The sequence below is a fragment of the Hydra vulgaris genome, chromosome 01, assembly GCF_038396675.1.
Source record: "Hydra vulgaris chromosome 01, alternate assembly HydraT2T_AEP".
NCBI classification, from domain to species: Eukaryota; Metazoa; Cnidaria; class Hydrozoa; order Anthoathecata; family Hydridae; genus Hydra; species Hydra vulgaris.
The window spans coordinates 36,628,802-36,654,223 of record NC_088920.1 but is presented as its reverse complement, the minus strand read 5'-3'; the positions used below and the strand labels follow the sequence as shown (position 1 = coordinate 36,654,223).

Below are 25,422 nucleotides of genomic sequence, written 5' to 3'. Positions count from 1 at the left end.
GACAACTGTGGTTGTTTTCCACATTGCTCAAAGCTATCCTAACTTCTACCAAAATTTTTTTTACAAAATCGTTAAGCCTCAATTTCCTATAACGACAGCAGAAAGTTTAAAACATTGTATACTTAAAACTAATTGATAAACACTTTCAGCAGTTTACTCACTTTTGGGTTCAATTCTGATCTGCCGCACGTATAAGTCACGCAAGAAATAAATATAATTATTTTTTGCTTTTTGTTGAGTGTTTATTCGTGTATTACTCGTGTTGCCAGAAATCCTGTTATAATTATTAAATTTACACAATTTTCATATTGTATATGCGATATCTAATATCGATAACAATCGAGAATAAGTTTTGCAGTTAGAGTTCAAATTTTTAACAGCTAGAAAGTATAACTCTTTAACGCGTTAGTGTCTTAGTCGCGAAATGTTTAGTTGTATCACGAAAACTGTAACAACATTTCGTTTATAATGGAATATAGTAAGATAAACAAGCATTTATCTTTGGAAATAGATACTCAAAAAAAAAGTTTTTTAGAATTTCAAAATAAAAATGCTTACATATTTTTTTAAATTTACTTTTGAGCACTATTTTATGCGTTTTTTTATCAATGTCCAGCTTTTGCGAGTCATCTTACACTGTGCCACTACTGCAAGTAATCTGCCACTGAACCGCTACCGTAGTAGCGGTTTATATTAAGACTTGGTTTTTATTTTTTAAATAGCACATCTAATAAACACGTTAAAAAAAATTAAAAATATTTTGTTATATGATAAGTAACAAGATGACTAGATAACTTGAAATTCTTTTTACTTTATCTTTTGTATTTTTAAGTAAACAAATTAGGCGTTGAATTTTTGGTTAATAAAAGCTATCGCAAAACAACTTGTACAAGAAAGTAAACAGTTTCGGCGATAATTTTTTATATAATTTTCGTTTGTCAAGTCTCTGGCTCAGAGACTTTTTTTTTTAGATCAAAAGTTAAAATTTTAACATTGTGCAGAACATCCAATATGAACAATTTGCGCATAGCAAGATTTAAAGAAATATATATAACACTTTGATAATAAATTTTTTAAATACATTTATTACATCAAAATAATCTATATCACTCACGCTGTTTTTTTTTTTTTTTTAACGAAAGAATAAAAGTTCGGCTTTTAGTGTTTATTGCGTAGGAGAGCTGAATACTTAGTATTTTGTTTTAAACGTGATGAAACTGCCGAAATTTTTGTTATGGAGTTTAAATAGAATTGTTTTCTATTACTTTATAGACATTTAGTTTGTGGTTATTTTAAATTGATTTAACTCATCTAATTATTTATTGGAAGAAATTTATAAAGTTTTGTGACGTAAATTTTATTAATAAAATTTGTCATCGATTTCTCCGAATCCCGCGAATATGTTAAATATAAAGATTTGGTAAATAAAAATTGATTTCAACGATACTATTACAAACGGAGTTTCGAAAAGCATTTAACTCAGGCTTTATTCTTTGTTCTTTAGAAATCTAACTAAACTGTAAAAAAAAATCGAAAAAAAAAAATTATTTTATATTGAATTCACGCTGTGCAAAAATTAATAAGCGACTGATTTATGGACAAAAGAAATATGTTAAAATGGTTTGCACTTTATTTTATTGCTGCTTCCGTTACAAAAGCAATTGGTAGGTTTTTTTTAACATTTGTGTTTATTTTCTTTTATAAACTTTCTTACTTGGCCTTTTAAAAGAATAAAAAAGCGTCTATATTTTTGAAAATTATATTTATAGCTGGCTGATTTTGATGTGAGCATTTGAAAATGTAAAACATAAAAATATTTTAAATGGGTTAAATGGGACACTTTAGTTCAGGTAACTAAAAATTAACTGAAGATATTTAATTTATATTGACTTTCTGAGTTCGTCTTCAATTAAGACTTTGTCTGATACTCAATTTCTCAAATACTCAATTTGAACTGTTTCAGCTTGAACAAAGTAAATAAAGCAAATGCGACATTTTAATTAAGTCTTAGGAAGAAAATCTTTTATGCTAATTAAAACATTAATTTTTATTCTTTGTTATTATGTTTTGTAAAAATATTAAATTTTTTTTTTTTCAACATTCTGTGTTTAAACTATAAATTGAAATAATCTAATAATAATTTATTTCCATTGAATTTTTTTTTTTTTTCACATGCCATTCAATTTCGTGACGTAGTCCTAATTGGAAGTCAAGAATTATTTGCGTATTCTTGTTTAACTCTGTGTGTAATAACGCCTTAAAAGAAATAAACAATGAAAGTACTTATGTTTCTATTTATTAACGTAAATCTAAAGTCTACAATCTAAATCTAAAATCTATAATATTAGTTCAGATTGGCTAATCATAATATTGATTTAGTGGTAGTAAGCTAACTAATAAATTTCGTATATATACAATGAATTTTATTTACCGTAGCTGGTTAGTAACTTTTAAAGACATAAATACAGTTTGCAAGACATACCAAAATTAATTTGAAACCCGTCTATGAAATAAAAACTGTTTATAATTTCTTTTAAAAACCTTTTTGTTTTTAAAGCAAACTTATTAAGAAGTAGTTTTGTTTAGGAGCAAAATTTGAAGTAATGAAAAAATTTTAAATAAATATTTTGAAAAAATTTCTACTTCCATAGTAACTAAAACATTCAAAATATTTTTATTGACATAAGCATTTGTTTGAAAGCAAAAACATCTAAGTTTAAAAGAAACTAACAAGATGGCATCATGTTAGTTTCTTTTAAACTTAGCAAATAAATAACTATATGTGAATAACTTTCATGCAAGTAAACGGAGCCATAAGGCTTAGACTTTATCACTAAATGTTATAAATTTTATTTCTATATTATTATGGTATATAAATTTAAAATATTATAAAATAGTTTATAAACTTTACAAATGTGACGTAAGCCATAACATCATCGTACTTATAGACTTGTAATAATTGTTTTTTTCTTTACGACGTTTTAATGACTTCTTTTATGTCAATGTTTACATTGAGAAAATGCTTGATGCATTGAGAAAATGCTTGATACAAATAATTTAATAAAAATTGTAAGACAATTTCACAAAGATATGCATATTGAATTAAAAAAAACGAGCTATATATATATAAATAATGAACGGACCTCGCGTAAAAGGTGAACTCCGTGTATAAGTTTCAAAATGAGCATCACACATGAGTCAAATAAATGAAAATGCGCATAAATTTTAGTAAATGAATGCAAAACACTATGAACTAGTGCAGCCGTGACGCAGTAGCGCACTTGCCTCAGAAACGAAAAACCTCTAGGTTAAACCCCACCTCTGAGCAAGTTTTGCGACATCGGTTAGAAAGGAGGCGTGAACTTTCAATTAAATGCTCATCCGCGGTGCTCTGTGATAAGTCCGTAAGGACTTCATGGGGTATCTAAATAAAATTTAAAAAAAAAAAAAGACTATAAAAAAAGCAGACAGACAAATAATGCCAGAAAAGAAAAGATTAAAACACACCCCTATTATATTTTTTATTTTTTTAAGATATTTAAATTCATACTATTTTAATATTTTTTAAGTTGTTCTAAGAATATTTTCAGCAATTCTTGTTTATTAAATATTAGTATTTTTAGCAGTTATTATTATTTTCTATAGAAATTATTATTTATTATTAATTTTAGCAATTATTGAATGGTTAAAAGTTGGTTTTATGCCTTATTATTAAAAAATATTTGGAACAATGTTAGTAATGATTACTTGCATACTCCAGGCCAATTTTTTTTTCACTTTTCAGAAATTCAACTTATTTTAAATCAAAAGAGGGGAAAAAGGAGATAGTAAAATGCCTGATATCTGTAAAAATCTTTGTAAAACATGAATAAAGAAAATAACTTTAAAAAAGAGTTTGGAATAAACATATTTTTTTAGCTTTTCGGGAGGCAATGCACTTCGGTAAAATCATCAAAATTAAGTTGACGTCAAAATTAGGTTGACGTGCAAATTCACATTCATTAACAAGAATATTCAAATTTGAGAATCTTTCTTGACTTATTTTTGAACGAATAACGTTTTTTATTCAAGCTAGTTAACTATATTAGCCGTTCAGCTTCCGCCACAGTCACTTAACCGTGCAAAATATTCTTAATGCAAAGCAAATGTTAAGAAATATGTTTAAAATATTAAGTGTTTTTTCAATTTTTTCTTAATAACTTTTCACTGAGATCAATTCCTTGACAGATGCTTTAACTTGTGTTGTTTTCTTTCTTTTCATTTTCTTTAATTTGTTTATTTAACTCAGGATATTTCCAAGAGAAAATAAATTTATTCTGACTTTTACTTTATAATAGCGAGTAGACAAATTTAATAAACTGAATCCATCTTAGAAAAAAATACATTAGTCTTGAAGTTAATCTTTTGTTCAATTATAAATAATTGCTCGTTGTAGTCTGGATCATTATTTTGTTAATCAGGAAATTCATTAAAAAAAAACATTAGCATTTCTTGAACCTTTTAGATATTTTCACTGCTTCTGCTACCAATTTTTGTTTTACTCAGCATATATTTATGAACGCAAATATAATAATTTTAACTTACTAAGGTGCCCAACATACAAATCTTGACTTTTTCAACAAACAAAAAAGTTATATTTTAAGTGTTCCTAAAGCAGAGTTTTATCTTTTTTAAATAATTTATGGATTATTAATGTTAAATTAATATAAAATTTCTTATTTCTCATTTTTATATGATGGTATATAAGGTTTTTCTTCGCATTTTTGATTTTAAAGTTTTTCTTCATTTGTAACTTCAACTGTTGAGTCAAGTATTTGCTTTCAAAGTAATCCTCAATTACGTATTGATTTAATGTTTTGTATTATGATAGAAATTGCATGGTGAATGCAGTTTTAGGATGCTTTGTCTTACGCAAAAAATATATTTTTTAACGGTTATCTTTTGGTAAGATAACCACTGATCTAATGCACAAGATCGGCAACGTGTTGCAAGCATGAAGAAACAATCTTGTCCAATCGTTAAAAAACAAAGAAAAAATTAAGAGCAGTCAAAAGGATTTATGAATTAAAGAAATGGGTATAAAAAATATAAATTTTAAGTTGGTCGTTGGTTTTTAACATATCTTAAAGAAGTTTTATAAACTATTTCAGACAAAAACTTGGTTTTTTCATGTTTATGATTTTAGTGAATTTTTAAAATTTTGAAAACATGATAACTTAAGATTAAATAGGCAAAATAAGTTGAAATTTTCAGGAAAGACTTATTTTTATATATATATAATCCAGGCATCATAGGCTTTTTCATTTTCCAGCTTATTAAAATTAAAATTTTAACATTATTATAAATAATGCCATGTCCTAAACACTAATAGAGGCATAACTTTTTACTAAATGAGTCAATCGAAAAATTGCTATGATAAATGGATTTTACAATCATCTTGAAGCTATGTTAAAAGTTTGATTTATTTACTATGTATGTTTTAATATTGTATATTTTTATTAATATTGTATATTTTTATTAATATTGTATATTTTTATTAATATTGTATATTTTTATTAATATTGTATATTTTTATTAATATTGTATGTTTTTTCCTAAATTTAAAGATAAAAGAAAGCAAAAAGAAAATTAATGTTTTTAAAATATTTTTCTAGTTGAGACATAGAAGACGCATGTAGAAGACGAATATTAAATAAGAATATTAAAATACCATTGACTTTTTTTTGGGCAGAAAGGGTTTCTAACGTAATATTTAGATGCAAAGTTAAATTCACTACGTTAAACTTGGAAAATAAATGGTCTAACGCTATTGACATCATTAGTCTATTGAGTGTGGCATAGGTTATTCAAAAAACTGATGATTTTAATTTAAAGAATGTTTCAGGACTGTAAATTGCTTTTGAAAAAATTTATTTTTTGAATAAAACTAAAGAAATTTACATATTGTGTAATACACTCAGGCCCATACGCATCTTTTAAACTTAACCACGTGATAAAAATATAGCAAACAATTTTTTTTTAAGAATGAAATCTTGCTGATTTTTTTTCGATCATTCAAACATTTTTTTTGTCTCCGACAATCACGAATATCAACCAAGTTACTTTTCAGTGTATTTAGGATTATTAAAGTAATTTCAACTCTATTAAAATTTTAGTGGTTGAAATGCGGTAGTGGTGTAGTGGTAAAATGCGGTAGTGGTGTAGTGGTAAAGTGCTCGCTTCATTAGCGAGAGGTTACGAGTTCGATCCCCACCACGTCCCTGGTAGAACCGCGCTCAACTTGTTTCTACGCGCAGCGGCCTTGTTCGTCAAGGTTCATGTTTCGGAGTTATAGAGTTGAGAGAGGGTTATAACCACTATTAAGTAGCCTCCTTATCTGCAGTGGCCTTCTCGGCCTTGGTGAATAACACACAAAAAAAAAAAAATCAACAAATTCTAAAAACTTACGTGAACATTAAAAGTTATAAAATTTTCACTTTGAGAAACGTAGCGCAAAATAAATGTTGCCTGTTCTATGTGCGCAGAACCTGCTGTGGTATCAATTGTTATCGAAATATATTCAGCTTTTGTTTTTTCTGCCAAAATGTTTTTAACTCTAAAAGCACAAACTAGGATGAATTCAATTTAGGATTTTTCCAGTAGGTAATGACTCTTACCTTATTAAGTAATGAACTTGTATTTTTTTTCTTGTACTACTAAAAAAATAATAATGTAACATTCAGAATACGTTTCAGAAATTTTTTCCAGACAATAGTTTGTGACAATATTTTTGAAGTTCACTTCTACTTCACGTCCTTGTCGACAATATTGTGTGTGTCGACAACACTGTCTGTGATCGTTACTTTCTTGATGGTCTTGAATTTTTCTTATGCAATTTAAACCATTTAAATGTTTTCAAAACGTCTTTAAATGGCCTAACATGATTGAACTATATATATATATATATATATATATATATATATATATATATATATATATATATACATATATATATATATATATATATATATATATATATATATATATATATATATATATATATATATATATATATATATATATATATATATATATATATATATATATATATATATATACAGGGGCGTAGACAGAATTTTTTGGTGTTCCAGATAGCTAACTTCCAGACATGGAGCAAACTCCAAACATTTATATGTTTATACTAATGTCAAATAGGATGCTTTGCAAAAAATTGCGATGATTGGAGCCTGGGAACAAAAAAGCCCCAAAATTTTTGCTCCCTCCCTGCCCCAAACATGAGAGCAACAAGTTGATGAAAAATTTTTTTTACTATTTTTAACTAGACTTATATTCATCAACAAATTTTAAATTTTGTATGGTCATAATTGATGAACTCTAAAATATTTTACTATGAAATTTAAAATTTGTCGATGAATATAAGTCTAGTTGAAAATAGTAAAAAAAAATTTTCATTAACTTGTTGCTCTTTTTTGGGCTTTTTTTGGCAAAGTATCCTTATTTGACATTAGTATAAACCTATAAATGTTTGGAGTTTGCTCCATGTCTGGATGTTAGCTATCTGGAACACCAAAAAATTCTGTCTACGCCCCTGTATGTATATATATATATATATATATATATATATATATATATATATATATATATATATATATATATATATATATATATATATATATATATATATATATATATATACATATATATATATATATATATATATATATATATATATATATATATATATATATATATATATACATATATATATATATATGTATGTATATATCTATATATATATATATATATACATATATAGATATATATACATATATATATATATATATATATATATATATATATATATATATATATATATATATATATATATATATATATATATATATATATATATATATATATATATATATGTATATATATATATATATATATATACACACATATATATATATATAACTTTAATTTTAGGGTTGGGGATAAGTAAGCGACCGGGGCTAATATTTGATAGTTTAGAAGCTTTTATTTCTACTCTTCAATTTTAAGTCAAGCCTCGTCACCATCTTGAGCAGTTGCTTTATTAAACATTAATCATTTTTTGCATCATTTTTACAAGAACATCTCTTTTAAGAACAAATGTCCTTTTATTATTCCAAGAAACCAATGTAAAAGGTGGCCATACTCTTCCTGCCAATTAAACAGATCAACCCATTGTTAAACATCCAAATCACTCTGGCTTCCAATGCTAAAGCTAGTTCTTAATTAAACACTTCTACAGTTTGTGCTTTAGACAAGATTTCCATCATAGTTTAAAAAAAGTGTTCTCCAGATCTCTCTTCAATTTTTGCTAAATTTTTAAAAAGTGCTAAATAAGTGGTTCCAATTTTTCAAAACTCTAGAAAAGGCTTTAACCTCTCAAACTATCCTACAATTAGTCTTCACTCTGTTATTAGTTTCTTTATATAAAGGTTTTTAAATTATTAAATTATTTCTGTCTAATTGCAGTATTAAAGTTATTCTTGAAGACCTGCATTCTTCTTTATTTCAAGTAACTTTAAGGGTACCGCAAGGCTATATCTTTGCTCCTGTATTGTTTCTTATCTACAATATCAATCTTCATGAAAATTTTACATCTAAAGTGGCTATATTTGCTGACGACTCAACTTTATACTCTTGTCTTGACTAAAAATCTTCACTTTTTAATTGCTTAGATTTTAAATCTGATGTCTCTTTTGCAACAGCCTAAGGCTTGCAGTGGCTTACGGATTTAAATTCTGGACTTAAAATCCAAAAATTTTGTTAGACAACAAAACTCATTTATTTACTGCAAAAAAATATTGCAATAATGTTGGCATTCCTATATTGATGAATAACCATCCACTTACTCTTAGACAAAGTTTAAAAACACATTGTAAATGCAATTAGATCTGCTTTATCTGTCAAGCTTTAGCCACTCTCCTATTGTTGTAAGGTTGCATTTCTTTTTTTTACAAATACTATCATAGTCAATGCTCAAACGAGCTATCATCTCTATGACGATAAACCAAAACTCATTTTTGCTTGGCTTCTTATTCAACAAGTTGCATCTTTTTACTGTATCTGTCCCTTTATGCTATAAAAACTTTTATTAATCCAGTTTTTTTTCCTTGCACTTAAAAAAAACCTGTATAACTCTTAGCCAACTTTATGTTTTTCTTTTATATACAACCTACAACTTGTATATATAATCTGCGACTTTTATATATAATCTGCGACTTTTATATATAATTTGCGACTTTTATATATAATCTGCGACTTTTATATATAATCTGCGACTTTTATATAAAATCTGCGGCTTTTATATATAATCTGCGACTTTTATATATAATCTGCGGCTTTTATATATAATCTGCGACTTTTATATATAATCTGCGACTTTTATATATAATCTGCGACTTTTATATATAATCTGCGACTTTTTAAGTCTTCAGTTAACCATTTCCTAGTATTTTTACTTTTTCTCTATTTTAAAATAACTCAAAACTTAATAGTGGTTGCATACAATGTTGTTGGAAGTAAATTAGAGTTTGAAAATATATAAATATATGCCAGTATTTAATAAACAGTAAATGTAAGTATAAAATTATAATATATAAAGTGCTATAAATTTTTTTCTAGCCCCGGCTATCGACCTCTGCTAAATCTTATTATTTTGCCGGGGCCGGGTTTGAAAAAAATCTCATTTTTAGCTGGGGAGTCTCTTACTAGTTGATACACTTTAAAAGTTGATGCATACACTTTAAAAGTAGGGCCGGCGCGATAGGTTTTTAAATGGGAAGGGGGCGCCATACGGATTTTTTCCGAAAGATTTTTAACACATAAAAACAAATCTAAATTGCTTCACAAAATTAAAATAAGTTTATATAAAAATTTTTTTTTTCTGTTTTGCAAAGTCATTATAGTTTCGTGAACATCTGTCACTGTACAGTCACAATAGTTTTGATACACCGAACTATGTTAAAAATGCATTGACTGTGTACATTATGATTATAATGTACACAATTTGTTTTCTGTCATAAATTAAGAGATAATTTATGACAGAAAACAAAACGGAGACGTTTTGTTTTCTGTCATAAATGCGGACAAATTTGTAAAGCAGATGTAACGATGGTTTGTTATTATCTATTTTTATATTTTCCGTTTAAAATAAACGCAGAACTTTGTAATTAGGAACTTATATTTTAGGGGGCGCCAGTTAGCCGGCTTTCAGAGCGCAGGGAAGCTGAGCTGCTTGCCTCCCCTCCCCCCACGCCTTTTGCTAAATACGCCACTGTAGTGATCCTTAAATATTGTTTATTCCCAAAAATTTTGGATCCAGGATTATTTCTTTTTGAAAATATTTCTTTTAAGGAGCTCATAACACCCTAATCTATCTCAAAAATAAAATAAAATATAAACTAGGTCTTATCATACTAAATGCTAATGCTAAACTAATGCTAAAATAAAAACTAGGTCTTATCATAACATATCATAAATACATTTTCTCAAAATAATGTTGATAAATATATTACAAAAGAAACAGGAAATTTCTAAGATTTATCATAAGAATTAAACTCTCCCAATTCTCTATTTCATATCGCGGTCCTTGTTTATACAACAAACCAATATGTTATCTAGAAAATCCAATGATATATAAATAATATATACCATTATAATATATATCGTTGAGAAAATCAAAACTCCCTAAAAATCTAATTGAAAAATCTTATCTTGAATTAAGTATTCTGAATTTTTCTAGCCAAAATAATATATAATATCAAAAAAAATTGCTTATAACTGGCAAAAAAAAAGAACAAAAAAATGTAGTTTAATTAAATAAAATATAAAATAAAATATATTAAATAAATAATAAAATCCTACAAACAATCAAATGAGATTGAACTAAATGTTGTTTTTGTGTATTACACTTTAACTATAAAGCAAAATTAGTGATGACAAGGTAATTTTAGTCTTCTGCGATTTTTTTAAAACTAAAATTTAAAATAAATTTAAAATAAAATAGTCTTACTTTGTGCTTTTATTATAACGTTGAACGTAATTCGTTATACTACGTTATTTTACAGATATATTTGTTAGGAATATTTAGAATACATGCAAAAATATTTATTGGAATATTTGCAAACAGAATATTTAGCTGGGATGCGGAGTCCCAAAAAGGACTCCGCATCCCTGCTAAATATTCTGAAATATTTAGCAGGGAATAATTTGAAAGTCACAAAAAGATTACTTTATCCAAGTTTTTGGTATCCAGGAACTCTAAAAATATAAATGAGTTTATAAACTACTAATAGGAAAAAAATTAAGTTTTTTAAGTTAGAGGAACAATCGTTTTTTGAACCCGGTGTCCTTAGGTATAATGGCGGCAAGGACTCCGGGCTTAAAAACAATAAGTTTCAAGTTATTAAATCTCATGAACTTTTTTCTTAAAGCAGATCATAAGTCAGCAATCATGTTTAGAGCTTCTAGACACTACAGACTTGGAAAAAGTAGAGATATAAAGCCGGAGTCCTTTTGGGACTCCGCATCCTTGATATTTAGAGACAATATATACAAAAATATTTATTGGAATATTTGCAAACAGAATATTTAGAGACAACATATACAAAAATATGTAGTTATAAAATAAAGCTGAAAAAAATGTTTTGCAAAAAAACGCGAAAATTAAATATGAGAGCGATCGATTCTTTTTAAAATTATAATATTATAATAATATATATATATAATTATAATAATATATATATATATATATATATAATTATAATAATATATATATATATATATAATTATAATAATATATATATATATAATTATAATAATATATATATATATATAATTATAATAATATATATAAATATATAAATATATATATATATATATATATATATATATATATAAATATATATATATATATATATATATATATATATATATATATATATATATATATATATATAGAAAGACCAAACTGTGGCGGAGTTGAGAAGAAATTAATAGAAGCCGCTAACGGAAGCAGTTATTATATACCTTGTCGTGTGAGTGGAAACCCTTATCCTACAATATCTTGGAAAAAAGAAAATTCTGATGTTCTTCCAAAACATTTCACAATTACTGAAGAGGGCTTGAGTTGTAAAAGTGCAAGTATGAACGATATTGGTAAATACTCTATCACTCTTGAAAGTGCAATTGGCCGGTTTTTCTTTGTAACAACTGTGAACATAATATGTAAGTTCTTTTTTTGTTGTTGCTTTTTTTGTTAGGAGAGACAAGATATAGTTAGCTCTGTTTTTTTACTTTGATCATTCTTGCCCTTAAAGCACTTTTTTTTTGTAAACAGTGATGTAATGATTTTTTGCAAGTTTTCCTAAAAAGTCCTTAAGTGTAACATGTTCAAGTTGCATTTCTTATATAAAAAAATTTCCTTGGGGTCCAACCGGGGCCGCAAAATAAAAAGCGCATACTGACCCGGAAGTGGAGTAAGTTGGCAAAATTTAATTAAACAAATAAAAAATTGGATTTAAAAACTTTATATATATATATATATATATATATATATATATATATATATATATATATATATATATATATATATATATATATATGTAAATTATGTTAGTGTATTTTACAAATAGAGTGCTCAATGTTCTTAAAGAACAGAGCAATAATAAATTAATTATATATATATATATATATATTAATTATATATATATATAAAATAATTTATATATATATATATATATATATATATATATATATATATATATATATATATATATATATATATGTATACACGTATATGTAAACAAGTTTAGAACATTTTCTATAGCTTTTATAGTATAAGCCAAGTATCCTCGTGAAATATTTTGTTTATTAATGTAAAAGAGACTGGAGCCAAAATAATTTTTTTTTTTCTTAAAAACTAATAATTTTTTTGTAAAGAAAAGAAAAAAAAGAAGCGATGTTTCAAAAAGTAGTTTTTGTCCAAATAAAAAACAAATCACATGGCGATTTAAATGTTATGTACTTAACGTATGCGCGAATCCCTTCAATACTACATTAAAAGATGAAATGATCAATTAGGAACGTTTTTTGTGATTTCTGATGGATGGCTTTGAAGTTAAACGCATATCGTCAACTTATCCCTGCTGCCACTAGCCCCAGTCTAAACATTGTCTATTAGAATGTGTTCCAAATATACAAAACTTTAGTAAGAGAAGAAAATTTGCAGTTTTTTTCTTTAGTTTATAACTATTGCACTAAATAAACTATTTTTTTTGTTTTGAAAACTTAAGAAATTTTTAGCTTGATTTACGTGGAAAATAAATTATTTTTGTTAAAATCGTGAACGGTCAATTTTATCGGTTTGCTAACGGTTGAGAAAAAAAAGCATATGCATTTTTTCCCACTGTTAATTTTATTAGCAGTAAAGATATTTTAACTTTAATTGGCGTTGATGTTTTATTTATATTATATCAAAGCAATTCTAACAATAAATTGGAAATATCAATAGTAATATTTTATTTACGTCTATTTAAAAGTTATGAATTTTCCACCTGGGAGGAGTGTTTTTGAATACAGTTTTAATGTTTTTTCACTTAAAAATTTAAAGTATCTTTTTATTGTTGGTTATGTTTGAGAAGAAGAAATTAATATCAAAATGGAAATCTTTTATAAATAAACCATTAAAGTTGTAATTTTATGATTTGTGTGGAAATTTATTAAGAAGTTTTAAAACATTTTATGTTATTGAACAGATTTTTAAAAGGAGTTGTTTATTTGAGTTTTAAATTTACAAAATTAACCGAGATTTTATCCAATAACTCAACTTAATAAAATAAGAAAATATTAGACTAGTTTTTTTTTTTTTGGAGTTTCTAAATCGTAACAAATCAGTAAGTTTTGAGTTTTTTAAATCTAAATCAAACGTTACTTCAAATAAATGTTGCCTAGCACTTCAGCTCGATCTAAAACAGCAGTTAAATTGTTTTGACTGATGAATAATTCGAGCTTACATTGAGGTAATCTGAGTTTTTACTACAAAAGTTGTTAAATGTGTAAATTTTAAAAGCATGCCGCAGATAAATATATTATTCTCAGTTATGTAAGCAAATTTAGATGCCGGGTCATATTACATTCACTTTCTAACAGTGATGTAGATAATTAATTGTAGGAGGTAAGAAGTTTATTCAGTTAATTATTATAACCTAAGTTTGTAAATTTGTTGGTAAAAAGTATAAAATTTTTGAAAAAACATTTTTAAAATTGTCGGTAAAAGGTAAAACGTCTGAAAATAAATAATAATAATTAATATGACTAGCTGGTAAACCCATATTACGGATGAGAACCTCCTCCTCCCCCTCTTTAAGTTATATGTACAACAATTATGGTCCAGATAAATTCTTGGTTAGAATATTAATTTTTTACCATAAATAACCGATCATATTATTATTAGAAAAGCACTGAAAGAGTTTGACTACTAATTTACATGCTTATTTTGGCATTTTGACTCAACGTTAATTGCATACAAGTAGTAATTTTACTGTATATATACATAAGCGGAATAATGATTTTTTGATGAAAACTTCATACTTTGTAAGTTCAGATTTTTTTAAAGATATTACGAAATCTTTTAGTCATTAAGGACCGGTAGCAGCCCTTAATACTAATTTTCATAAGTTTAAAAAAGAAAAATACAGTGGCCTTTTTTATTAACAACGCTAGTTTATGTGTCTTTTAAACTAGTTTATGATAATATTGGTTTAATAACATTATCATAAATTAGGTTTTTTATGAACCACCAAAGACAACTTTCAAAAAGAGAGCCCTGAGTCCACCTAATTTTACCATTGGTTCTTTAAAATCAATTTTTTTATAAAAAATAACATACGTTTTACAAATCTTTCGAATCGCTCCCTTTGTTAATTTTCTATGAAGCGAAAATAGTACGTTATATAGCATAACAATAATTTTTTTTATTAATACCTTAGAATTAGATGAAAAGCTAAAAGAACTTCCATTTTCATTTTATTTATAAGATAGGAAGTCTATAAATTCACACGGATGATAAATAAAAAGGGGAAATCATGTAACCATGACAACTTCTTTAGAAATGGAGTGCAACTGTGTATGCAATGAGTAAAGACAAAATAAGGATTTATTCAGATTATTTCAAAAACTTTTCAGAATTTTTTTTTACTAAAACATCTCAGTATTTAAAAAAAGTTTTTTTCAAACGAATGTTTAACAGAATGCTCAGGGATGTTTCTAAACTCGACGATACGTCAATTTATCTGGCTTTTTCTTATATCAGGTGACTATATTTTATATTCATTTACGTTATTTATCATTACCTCCATCCTAGTTTAAGAACACATTTTTATTATTATTATTATTATTTCTGCTATTTTTATTTTGTTTTATTTATTATTTTTTAATATTGTCGTTGTAAGAAACTCAAGACTGAAAACAACAAAAGTTATTTTGCTTGCACAAAAAAAAACAACAAGAAACCCCATGCAGAAAACACAGAAAATATAAGTAGCCAGTTTATAAAATACAGAAAACATAAGGAATCAATTTATAAAATCTGAAACACTTTGCTAACATACAACAAGCCACCTAAAATTTAGGAAATTCAAACAGTACAGTATACTCTGTAGTTAAATTTGGAATGAACCAAATAACTATGTTTGTCTTTTGTCTCAGCGTCTCTATAAAAGATTTATTTAGAAATGCTTGAGAAACGTTTAAGGTTCAAATTACCACAAATTAAAAAAACTTTAGCCCTAAGCCAAAAGGTTTGGTTCGTATTTTTAAAAACGTGGATTTTTTAACTTTATACTCGCAGTTATCAATAAATAATGTTGTAACACCATGCAATTGCATATATATGTATATATATATATATATATATATATATATATATATATATATATATATATATATATATATATATATATATATATATATATATATATATATATATATATATATATAAATTACTGAATAAACGACACTTTTTCATTTATTTCCTTTTTTTTGTTTTTTTGTTTGTTTTTTAATTTGGACTTCATTTACATCTTTTGCTTATTCTAATTAAATTTTTTAAATTTAATAAGAAAAGTTCTAAAAGCTTAACAAAAAATAAACGAGTAGAAGTATAATACAAACTTATAAGATTATCTTTCATTGTCCTACCTATATACATATTATTAGTTCTACTTGTTTAAATACGTTTTAAAAAAGCATGTTTAAAAGTTAATAAGTAGATAGAAAAAAAAAATGAATGGACAGAAAGACAAAAAAAAAAAATTTTTTCTTAAAAATAATGACGTGGACGATATTTATTAATATACATTGCTAGTTGTCATGGTAAAAAGTGTCACTGTGAATTTTTTTGTGCTCAATGTTTACATGAAAAAAAAAGCAACAATTACCCAGAAGAAAAGCACCCTGACAAAAATATAAATTAAGTAAAAAAATTGAGTATCAGATATATTTTCTCTTGCAATTTTTGGATGGATGATTGTTTCCACTTGTTGAACAACGAACAATTGTTTCCACACTTCTCTATGTTTTTATACATATCCTATGTGTTCTTGAATTATTTTAAGTCGCTTTAACCGGTTACTGGCAACCAGTAAGCGTTACAATATAAACACCACGTATTAATTACCTATTTTTACGATTAAAATTAACTTATATTACTTATTATTACAATTACATGTCCAATTATAATTACTAAAACTATGATAGAATATAAACACACACTTAAGACGTTAAACTTGATTAAAATTTTGCAACTTGTCTTATTGACAAAACAATTTTTTTCAAATAATCAATAATTGCATAATGCTGTCGGATACTGCTATGACGTATTGCTTTCTATCTTGTATGTGCAAACAATGTTCTTAAGACGCAGTTCTAGTAAAGCTTAGTCATTGAAACTCTTTGTCGGATGAATAAACATTAATCGAAAATTTTTGTTTGATTTTTTTAAATCATTTTTAATTTGCTTTAAAAAATAGATGATTATAAAAAATTAAAATGATCATTAAAAAATTATACATGGTTCGCCTCTTTTTCATTTTGATTTCGTTAGCTGTTGGCTCAATCAAACCAGAAAATTACAAAAGTGCCGTTGAAGGAAGCTCAGTTGAAATTGAATGCGGAAAAAATCCTCTAGAATCTGGATTCCAAGTAAGCTGGTCCAAAAATCGAATTGATTTAACGAATAAGGATCGTTTTAAAACAAATGACAAAGGTTCTTTAATAATCAATCCTGTGGAACAAGATGATAACGGATTGTACACGTGCGCATCTCAAAGGATGACGCCCGATGGAGAACTCACTCTGTCTGTTAACATGTATCTTAACGTAAAATGTAAGCATTTGTTAATGTTATTTTTTTAAATTATTATTGTTGATATTGAAATTATATACAGGATACTTGCATTTTTTCCCATTTACAAATTGCCGCTGCGTAAAATCCTAAAATAGAAAAAAATTAGTTTGTAATTTTTTTCTAAATTATTTCAATACAATGGGTAGTTAGCTTTTAAATTTCCGTCAAAATAAAATCAAAATAAATCTCAGATTCGCTGATGAAATGATAAATAAAAATGATAAAAAGCTCTGTGATAAGACCATGGCGCGCAACTCGTAGGTTTTTTAAGTAGAATTTTAAACAATGAATTCTTTTATTGTATAATAACTTTTTTCCATTTATTTTGGATAGTTACACCACATATTTTCAATATAAAACCGTTTGTTGAAGTATATCGAGGAGAAAACGCAGTTTTACCTTGTTCTGCAAGCGGTAATCCAGGTGTTAATTTTCGATGGTTAGACAGCAATGGGAAAGAAATTAAAAATAATGATAAAGTACTTATTGCACACAACGGATCATTGATTGTGCGTAATGTTACTTCAGATGATTCTCGCAGATACACATGTGCACCGTATAACGATATTGGTGACGGAAAATTTGGTTATACCGAACTTTTTGTTTTGAGTATGGTTTTTTTTTGAATTACTTTTATTTAAATTTTTACAATATTTTATTTTAAGTTTGTTTTACTTTTATTTGTTTAGTCACTCCCGCATTTCTTACTTTTCCTGACGAAAAGGTTATTGTTCGAGAAGGTGAAAATGCTACTCTAGATTGTACGGCATCAGGCATCCCTAAACCAAACATTACCTGGGCAATTTTGTTTGTTAACATATCGTTAGATCCAAATCGTTTTAAACCCTATTCAAACGGACATATGAATATACTAGATGTACGTGGCTGCGACGCTGCTCACTACGAATGTACAGTAGAATCTCGTGCTGGTCTTTTAAATAGAGTTTTTGAACTCATTATAATTGGTAAGTCAATTTAAGAGTCTTAGAAATTGTCTCCTCCTTTTCTTAGAAAGTCTTAGAAGTCCTCTCCTCTTTTTTAACTCTTTTAAAAACATTTTTGTTCTTGATAAAAGAACTTTTGATAGAAAGTCACAATATAAACTTTAAAAATCATTTTCAAGGTAAACCTGGAGTTCCGTTTGACATAACGTTGACATCTTCGAACAATATAGCACATATTAAATGGAAAACTCCTTATACTGGGGGCTCGCCGCTAAGTTATCAGTTTTGGTACCGTAATGCCACTGATAATGATTATCAGTGGGTTATTCAAGAGTCAGATGCCAATATTACAAGCTTTGATTTATTTTTGCCTGAATCAATTGTTGCTCGGGAAGTTACGATGACCTTTTTTTTCTCAATGAGGGCCATGAATCGAGTTGGGTTTGGTGACTTCGGAACTGTCTTCAAGTTTATGAGAGCACCATCATTAACAACATACAATGGACAACCAGTTGAATTTATTTCAGGTGTTTTTTTATATAATTTGCTGCTTCTTAATAATGTAAATCTTTTTATCAAATATCTTTAAAAGTATATATCATTTTAAATCGAATCATAATAATTTTTTAGAGTTTCCACTTGCTCCCTATGACTTTCATGTCAACATTACTACACCAGGTTACTCTCTTAAATGGAAAAACCTAATAGCTCCTGGTCGTCCACCCTTTAGCCATGTGTTGATAGAGTATCGTAAACTGAATTCAACTGATACATGGTTAGAAATAAAACCACGATTAAGGAAACGACGCTCAACACCTAGCGAAGAATTAGTTGTTATTTTAAATAAACAGGATTTTCCCGCCAATACTTTGCATCCTGTAGAGTTTCAACTGATCTCTGTTTCTAAAAATGGAAAACGAAGTGAAGGAGTGGTTCCCAAAAGCATTATTCTTACAGGTATTTTGTTTTAGTTGCTTCTTTTTTGATGTAGCGTAGTTGTTTGTAGTTTAAATTAAAGTGTAATTACCATTAAATTGAATATAATTTTAATTTCATAAACAATTTCAATACTGACTCATTATTAGGCGACAATATTCATTAGGAGTTACTGATTCATTTTTTTTTGTTTACTTATTTTGAGTATAGATAGATAAAGTATATTTTGGTTATAATTTTTAAAATTCTTTTTTTTTTTTTTTTACTTTATTTACTTGGTTATTTTCTCGAAATCAGATATCGAATTCTGATATCAGATATCGAATTCTGATATCAGATATCGAATTCTGATATCAGATATCGAATTCTGATATCAGATATCGAATTCTGATATCAGATATCGAATTCTGATATCAGATATCGAATTCTGATATCAGATATCGAATTCTGATATCAGATATCGAATTCTGATATCAGATATCGAATTCTGATATCAGATATCGAATTCTGATATCAGATATCGAATTCTGATATCAGATATCGAATTCTGATATCAGATATCGAATTCTGATATCAGATATCGAATTCTGATATCAGATATCGAATTCTGATATCAGATATCGAATTCTGATATCAGATATCGAATTCTGATATCAGATATCGAATTCTGATATCAGATATCGAATTCTGATATCAGATATCGAATTCTGATATCAGATATCGAATTCTGATATCAGATATCGAATTCTGATATCAGATATCGAATTCTGATATCAGATATCGAATTCTGATATCAGATATCGAATTCTGATATCAGATATCGAATTCTGATATCAGATATCGAATTCTGATATCAGATATCGAATTCTGATATCAGATATCGAATTCTGATATCAGATATCGAATTCTGATATCAGATATCGAATTCTGATATCAGATATCGAATTCTGATATCAGATATCGAATTCTGATATCAGATATCGAATTCTGATATCAGATATCGAATTCTGATATCAGATATCGAATTCTGATATCAGATATCGAATTCTGATATCAGATATCGAATTCTGATATCAGATATCGAATTCTGATATCAGATATCGAATTCTGATATCAGATATCGAATTCTGATATCAGATATCGAATTCTGATATCAGATATCGAATTCTGATATCAGATATCGAATTCTGATATCAGATATCGAATTCTGATATCAGATATCGAATTCTGATATCAGATATCGAATTCTGATATCAGATATCGAATTCTGATATCAGATATCGAATTCTGATATCAGATATCGAATTCTGATATCAGATATCGAATTCTGATATCAGATATCGAATTCTGATATCAGATATCGAATTCTGATATCAGATATCGAATTCTGATATCAGATATCGAATTCTGATATCAGATATCGAATTCTGATATCAGATATCGAATTCTGATATCAGATATCGAATTCTGATATCAGATATCGAATTCTGATATCAGATATCGAATTCTGATATCAGATATCGAATTCTGATATCAGATATCGAATTCTGATATCAGATATCGAATTCTGATATCAGATATCGAATTCTGATATCAGATATCGAATTCTGATATCAGATATCGAATTCTGATATCAGATATCGAATTCTGATATCAGATATCGAATTCTGATATCAGATATCGAATTCTGATATCAGATATCGAATTCTGATATCAGATATCGAATTCTGATATCAGATATCGAATTCTGATATCAGAAATCGAACTGATATAAAAATTCGAGAAAATAGCCAAAGTAAATAAAGTAAAGAAAAAAGATTTAAGAAACGAAGAGCCCATTTGCGAAACGCGCCAAAACCGTATAATTAATTATGAGAAAACGACGAAAAAGTGAACTACTCAAAGTTGCACATCAACAGAAATTAGTATTTTTAGGACAAAAAAACTTTTAATTAGTCTATTATTTAAATAGATTTCAGTATAAAAAATGTAGAAATGAAATAAAGTTTTCTATTTTTGTGACTTAGCGCATTTTACAGATGGGCTCCTCAAATAATAGCAATAAAGAAAAAAAGTCAACACTAAAAAAAGTTTTGAACGAAGTTCGAATTCAATTATACTACAAAAGTAATTTGCACGAAGTGGCAATGAGCAGGAATAAATTAATACTTCAAAATTTATAGGGAATCTGTGTAAACAGTGGCGATTCTAGGAACAAAATGGGGGAGGGAGGAGGGGGGAGAGAAGGCAAATCCTTAAAAAGTATTGACTGCTTTTTTTTACTCAATTATACATAGTACCTTCATAAACCATTAGAACCAGTCCTATTTGTAAACAACTTACAAAATTTAAATAATCAAGTTACTTTAATTTTTTATTTATAGGATTTCCTGGAAAAGACATTTCTATCGGCAAAGTCCGTAAAAACAACGATAACGAAAACGGTTTAGTACCTATTGTACTCGGTATTATCTTTGGATTATTTATAATCATTCTTTTAATAAGCTTGCTGCATTTTTACAGAAAAAGAAAATCCAAAAAGCAAGGTATCTATTTATTGTTAATATATTAAAGGAATTCAATAGTCAAAACACAAAAATACAGCAAAACAAGAAAAAAAAAACAAAGTTAAAAGCTCGTTTAAATTTTAAATTTTTTATATCTAAAGGTAAAAAACTGAAAAATCAAACATCATTGGAGAAAGAAACATCAGAAAAGTAAGTTGGAGAATAATTAATTTTTAATTTATTCATAATCTAAAAATTAATTTTTAAATTTGTTTTAGTAATAAACTTTTATTTATTCTGAATTTTTGAATAATTTAATTATTTTAAATATTTTGAATTATTTTAATTGCAATTATTATACTGTTCATGTTAAAAAAACTTTTTTTTTTTTGTATTTTCTTTCGATATTTTAAATTGATAATTTAATTTAAAAAAAAAATCAATATAAAAAGCTTCAAAGAAACTAAAACATTAAAATATTAAAAAGCTAAAATATATGAAACTAATTGTTCCTCTTCTTAGTGGAGTAATCTTACCTCATATGGATGGATCAGACAGTCTTTTGAAACACGATCCTGGAACACCAAGACATTTTCACTTGAGAACTTGCCCTGCTCTTAAGCTAGGTCGCATTGACGAAGTGAACATTGTTCAAAATGAAAATAATGGGGATGTAACTCATGCTCTTCTTGAACCCAATCGAGACGAAAAACGTTTGTGTACGTGTAGCAAAAGTTATGTTACGACCTTAGACCGTCGCGAACAAAATTTAAAACGCAACAAGAAAATGAAGCTGTTCAAAAGTAATTCTATGCCATCAATTTTTATAAATTCTGATTTAGACGATTCCAATGTTGATCCTCTAGAAGATGAAGAATATGAAGTTAGTGATCTTGAAAAAGATAAATTGACAGAATTAAATCAAGATCGATTCAATTCGTTAAAGCGGTCAAACTTTAAGGATTCCTACGACCAGTTTTGTCGAGGCGACCCAGATTTAAACTCCCGAAACAATGTGAACCATAGAAATGCTCCGGCTGAAAACGCATACCAATTAGACAACTTATCTGACATATCTGATATTCAACCTTATAAACCAATTCGAGGATTTGTTAAAAATGGCGCATCATTCCAAGGTGACGAAAGCAACTCAACGTCTGACTCTGAATCAATAGACAGAGTTCTTTTGTCAGTAAAATCTAATAAGTTGGGTTTTTCAAGTAAAATTTCTACACCAGACGTTGGTTATGTAAGTGATGTGTCCTCCAGAAGCGCGGCATGCGACGGAAAAAAGCATTACCAGCCACCTTCTCAAAGACACAAATATGGGTATAACAAACCTTTTGTTAACCCAAAACAAAACTTTGAAAAACAAATAGACGATAGGCCATTAATGCCTCCATCTTATAGCGAAGCAATACAAGTTATTGAAAGACTATCTGAAAAAAACGATATTACCGACAGCGAAGAAATGTACGGTAACCTTTTACAAATGGAACGCCAGTTAGGATTACATTTAGATGATTCTATAGATAGTGACTTAAATTCAAAAAGTGGGTTTAGCCCCCCTGTTTTTAGAACAGGAAAAAATGGTTATTCCTCTGATACTGGATATATGCAAGAAGAATATCCAGCTTCTAGAGACATTTATTCTGACCGAGAGAAAAATGAACGTTGTAAGCAACTACTTAACGAGTTTAAAAGTAGTCGCAGCACATGCAGTGACACGAGCAATAGGACTAACAACACTATATTACCTCCGTATGAACATTCTCATAGCCCCATAGGAAATATAATTGAAGAGGCATCGCCTCCAGCACTAATACGAAGTAACAGTATAGGTTCAAATAGCGCTTATAAAGAATGGCTTGTATAAAGATTTTAGGCTCATTTTAGAAATCCCTAAGTTTAGTAACCGTTAGTTTTAGGGTATGTTTTGTGTGACGTAACTTTAGATGACTAGTATAAAGTATAGTTGGATGTTTGAAACCACTTGATTGGTATGAAAATATTTATTAGCATAGAAAGTTGTTTCGATTTTAAAGCAATTGTAATTTTTTTACTTAAAAAGACTAACAAATTATTGCGTTTTTTTGTTTTAATTTTTATATTACGCCTTGTTATTTTTAACTTCCATTTAATTTCCCTTCACGCCTTGTTTTTTTGTTTTTTTTTTAACTTTTTTAAAAAAAATACCCGTTACATTTTTAAAAAACAACACGACTTCGTGTTTTAAAAACTTTTAAAAAAATACCGTTACACTTTTAAAAAACAACACGACACTTTCAAAAAACAAAACGACTTCGTGTTTTTTAACGTGTAATTACCATTACGTTTAATATATAATTCGTATGAAAAAAAACATAACAGCAAATACAGTTATGCTTTTTTTCATACGAATTATACATTAAGCATACCGGGTAACTCCCGTTACGTTCAAATACGTTGTTTTTTTAAAAAATACTAACTTACATTGGTGACTCTAGACGATATTTCGTCTGACTTTTTTTTTCCCGTGAACTTTGGGAGTCAGACGAGAAAACTTTGGTTAAAAAATCATGCAGAAAAATATTTAATAAACATTTTTAATAATAGGGGTACTAAACCGCTTTTGTAAAAAGTTAAATGAAAATGTATGAATAAAAAGAAATTTAATTTATTTTCTACATTTTTTATAATAACGCAAATGTAAAAACCTAGTTTAAAACAAATTTAAATCTTTTTAAAAGGCTAGAAAATAAGCAATAAGAACCCCCTAACACTACGCAATAACTTATTGTTTTTTAAAACATCAAAGTGAAGCCGCAGGAAAATATTTGTTCCTGGAGATCATTGTAAAATGTATGAGCGAAAAAAACCCCAAGTTTTCTAGTCAGACTTCGAAAAGCTCACGGGAAAAAAAAGTCAGACGAAATATCGTCTATGGTGACTAATGTTAATATAAAAGCTAGATGAGTAGTATTTAATAAATAAGTGTGAAATAAAGTGTGTTCAATTAAATAAGAAATCTTTTTATTTCAGTTTTTTTTCATTACTTTATTTTTCTTCTTCTCTCTATTACAATCTTTATACAAATCTAAGTAAAATAAAAAGTTATCTTACATTAATTTAAATTACTTACAAATAAAGATATTGTTAGAAAATAAAGAAAGATAGCAGAATATAAAAAAGGAAAACTCGTAGAAGACCGTGATGCCTTGTCGCCGAGAAACCGCTTCAGCTGACTGAAATGATTTTGCTGGTTTAATATAGAGCTTTAATATTTTCTTGTTTTGTTTTATATCAACCAGTTTTATCAGTAATCCTTCGTTAAACTGGTAGAACTGATAAATTTTCTTGGTTTAGAAGGTTTACGAAGTTTATGTTGTTTGTAGCAATAAATAACTTTCCCAAACAGTTTTTTTTTTTACTTTTTCATTGTGAACTTGGTTATTTATATCTTGGCTATTTAAAATATCATAATCCAATTTTTGAAAATAACACATTTTAACATTTTATATAATATTCAATTTTGCATTGAAAAACAAAAGATTTTAAAACTGTCTCGTAATAGCTCTAAATATATGCGATATAATAAATT

General features: G+C 27.1%; 1 protein-coding gene across 7 annotated transcripts in view; it reads left to right on the top strand.

Moving 5' to 3' along the window:
• LOC100205548 (protein turtle) overlaps nt 1-23,930 on the top strand; it is a 54,288-nt gene extending 30,358 nt beyond the window's left edge. For 4 of the 7 annotated variants that reach the window (XM_065788045.1, XM_065788046.1, XM_065788044.1 and 1 more), the window contains 9 exons: nt 12,010-12,276; nt 17,153-17,434; nt 17,789-18,064; nt 18,145-18,420; nt 18,579-18,926; nt 19,030-19,356; nt 21,720-21,881; nt 22,004-22,052; nt 22,365-23,930. In XM_065788045.1, the coding sequence (XP_065644117.1) occupies nt 12,010-12,276; nt 17,153-17,434; nt 17,789-18,064; nt 18,145-18,420; nt 18,579-18,926; nt 19,030-19,356; nt 21,720-21,881; nt 22,004-22,052; nt 22,365-23,718 (3,341 nt within the window). In that variant the 3' untranslated portion in view covers nt 23,719-23,930. Of the gene's footprint in view, nt 1-914; nt 1,665-4,850; nt 5,077-12,009; nt 12,277-15,066; nt 15,362-17,152; nt 17,435-17,788; nt 18,065-18,144; nt 18,421-18,578; nt 18,927-19,029; nt 19,357-21,719; nt 21,882-22,003; nt 22,053-22,364 lie in introns of those variants that run through there. The other 3 variants (XM_065788047.1, XM_065788048.1, XM_065788049.1) reach the window with 3 other exon arrangements.
• The last annotated feature ends 1,492 nt before the right edge of the window (nt 23,931-25,422 follow it).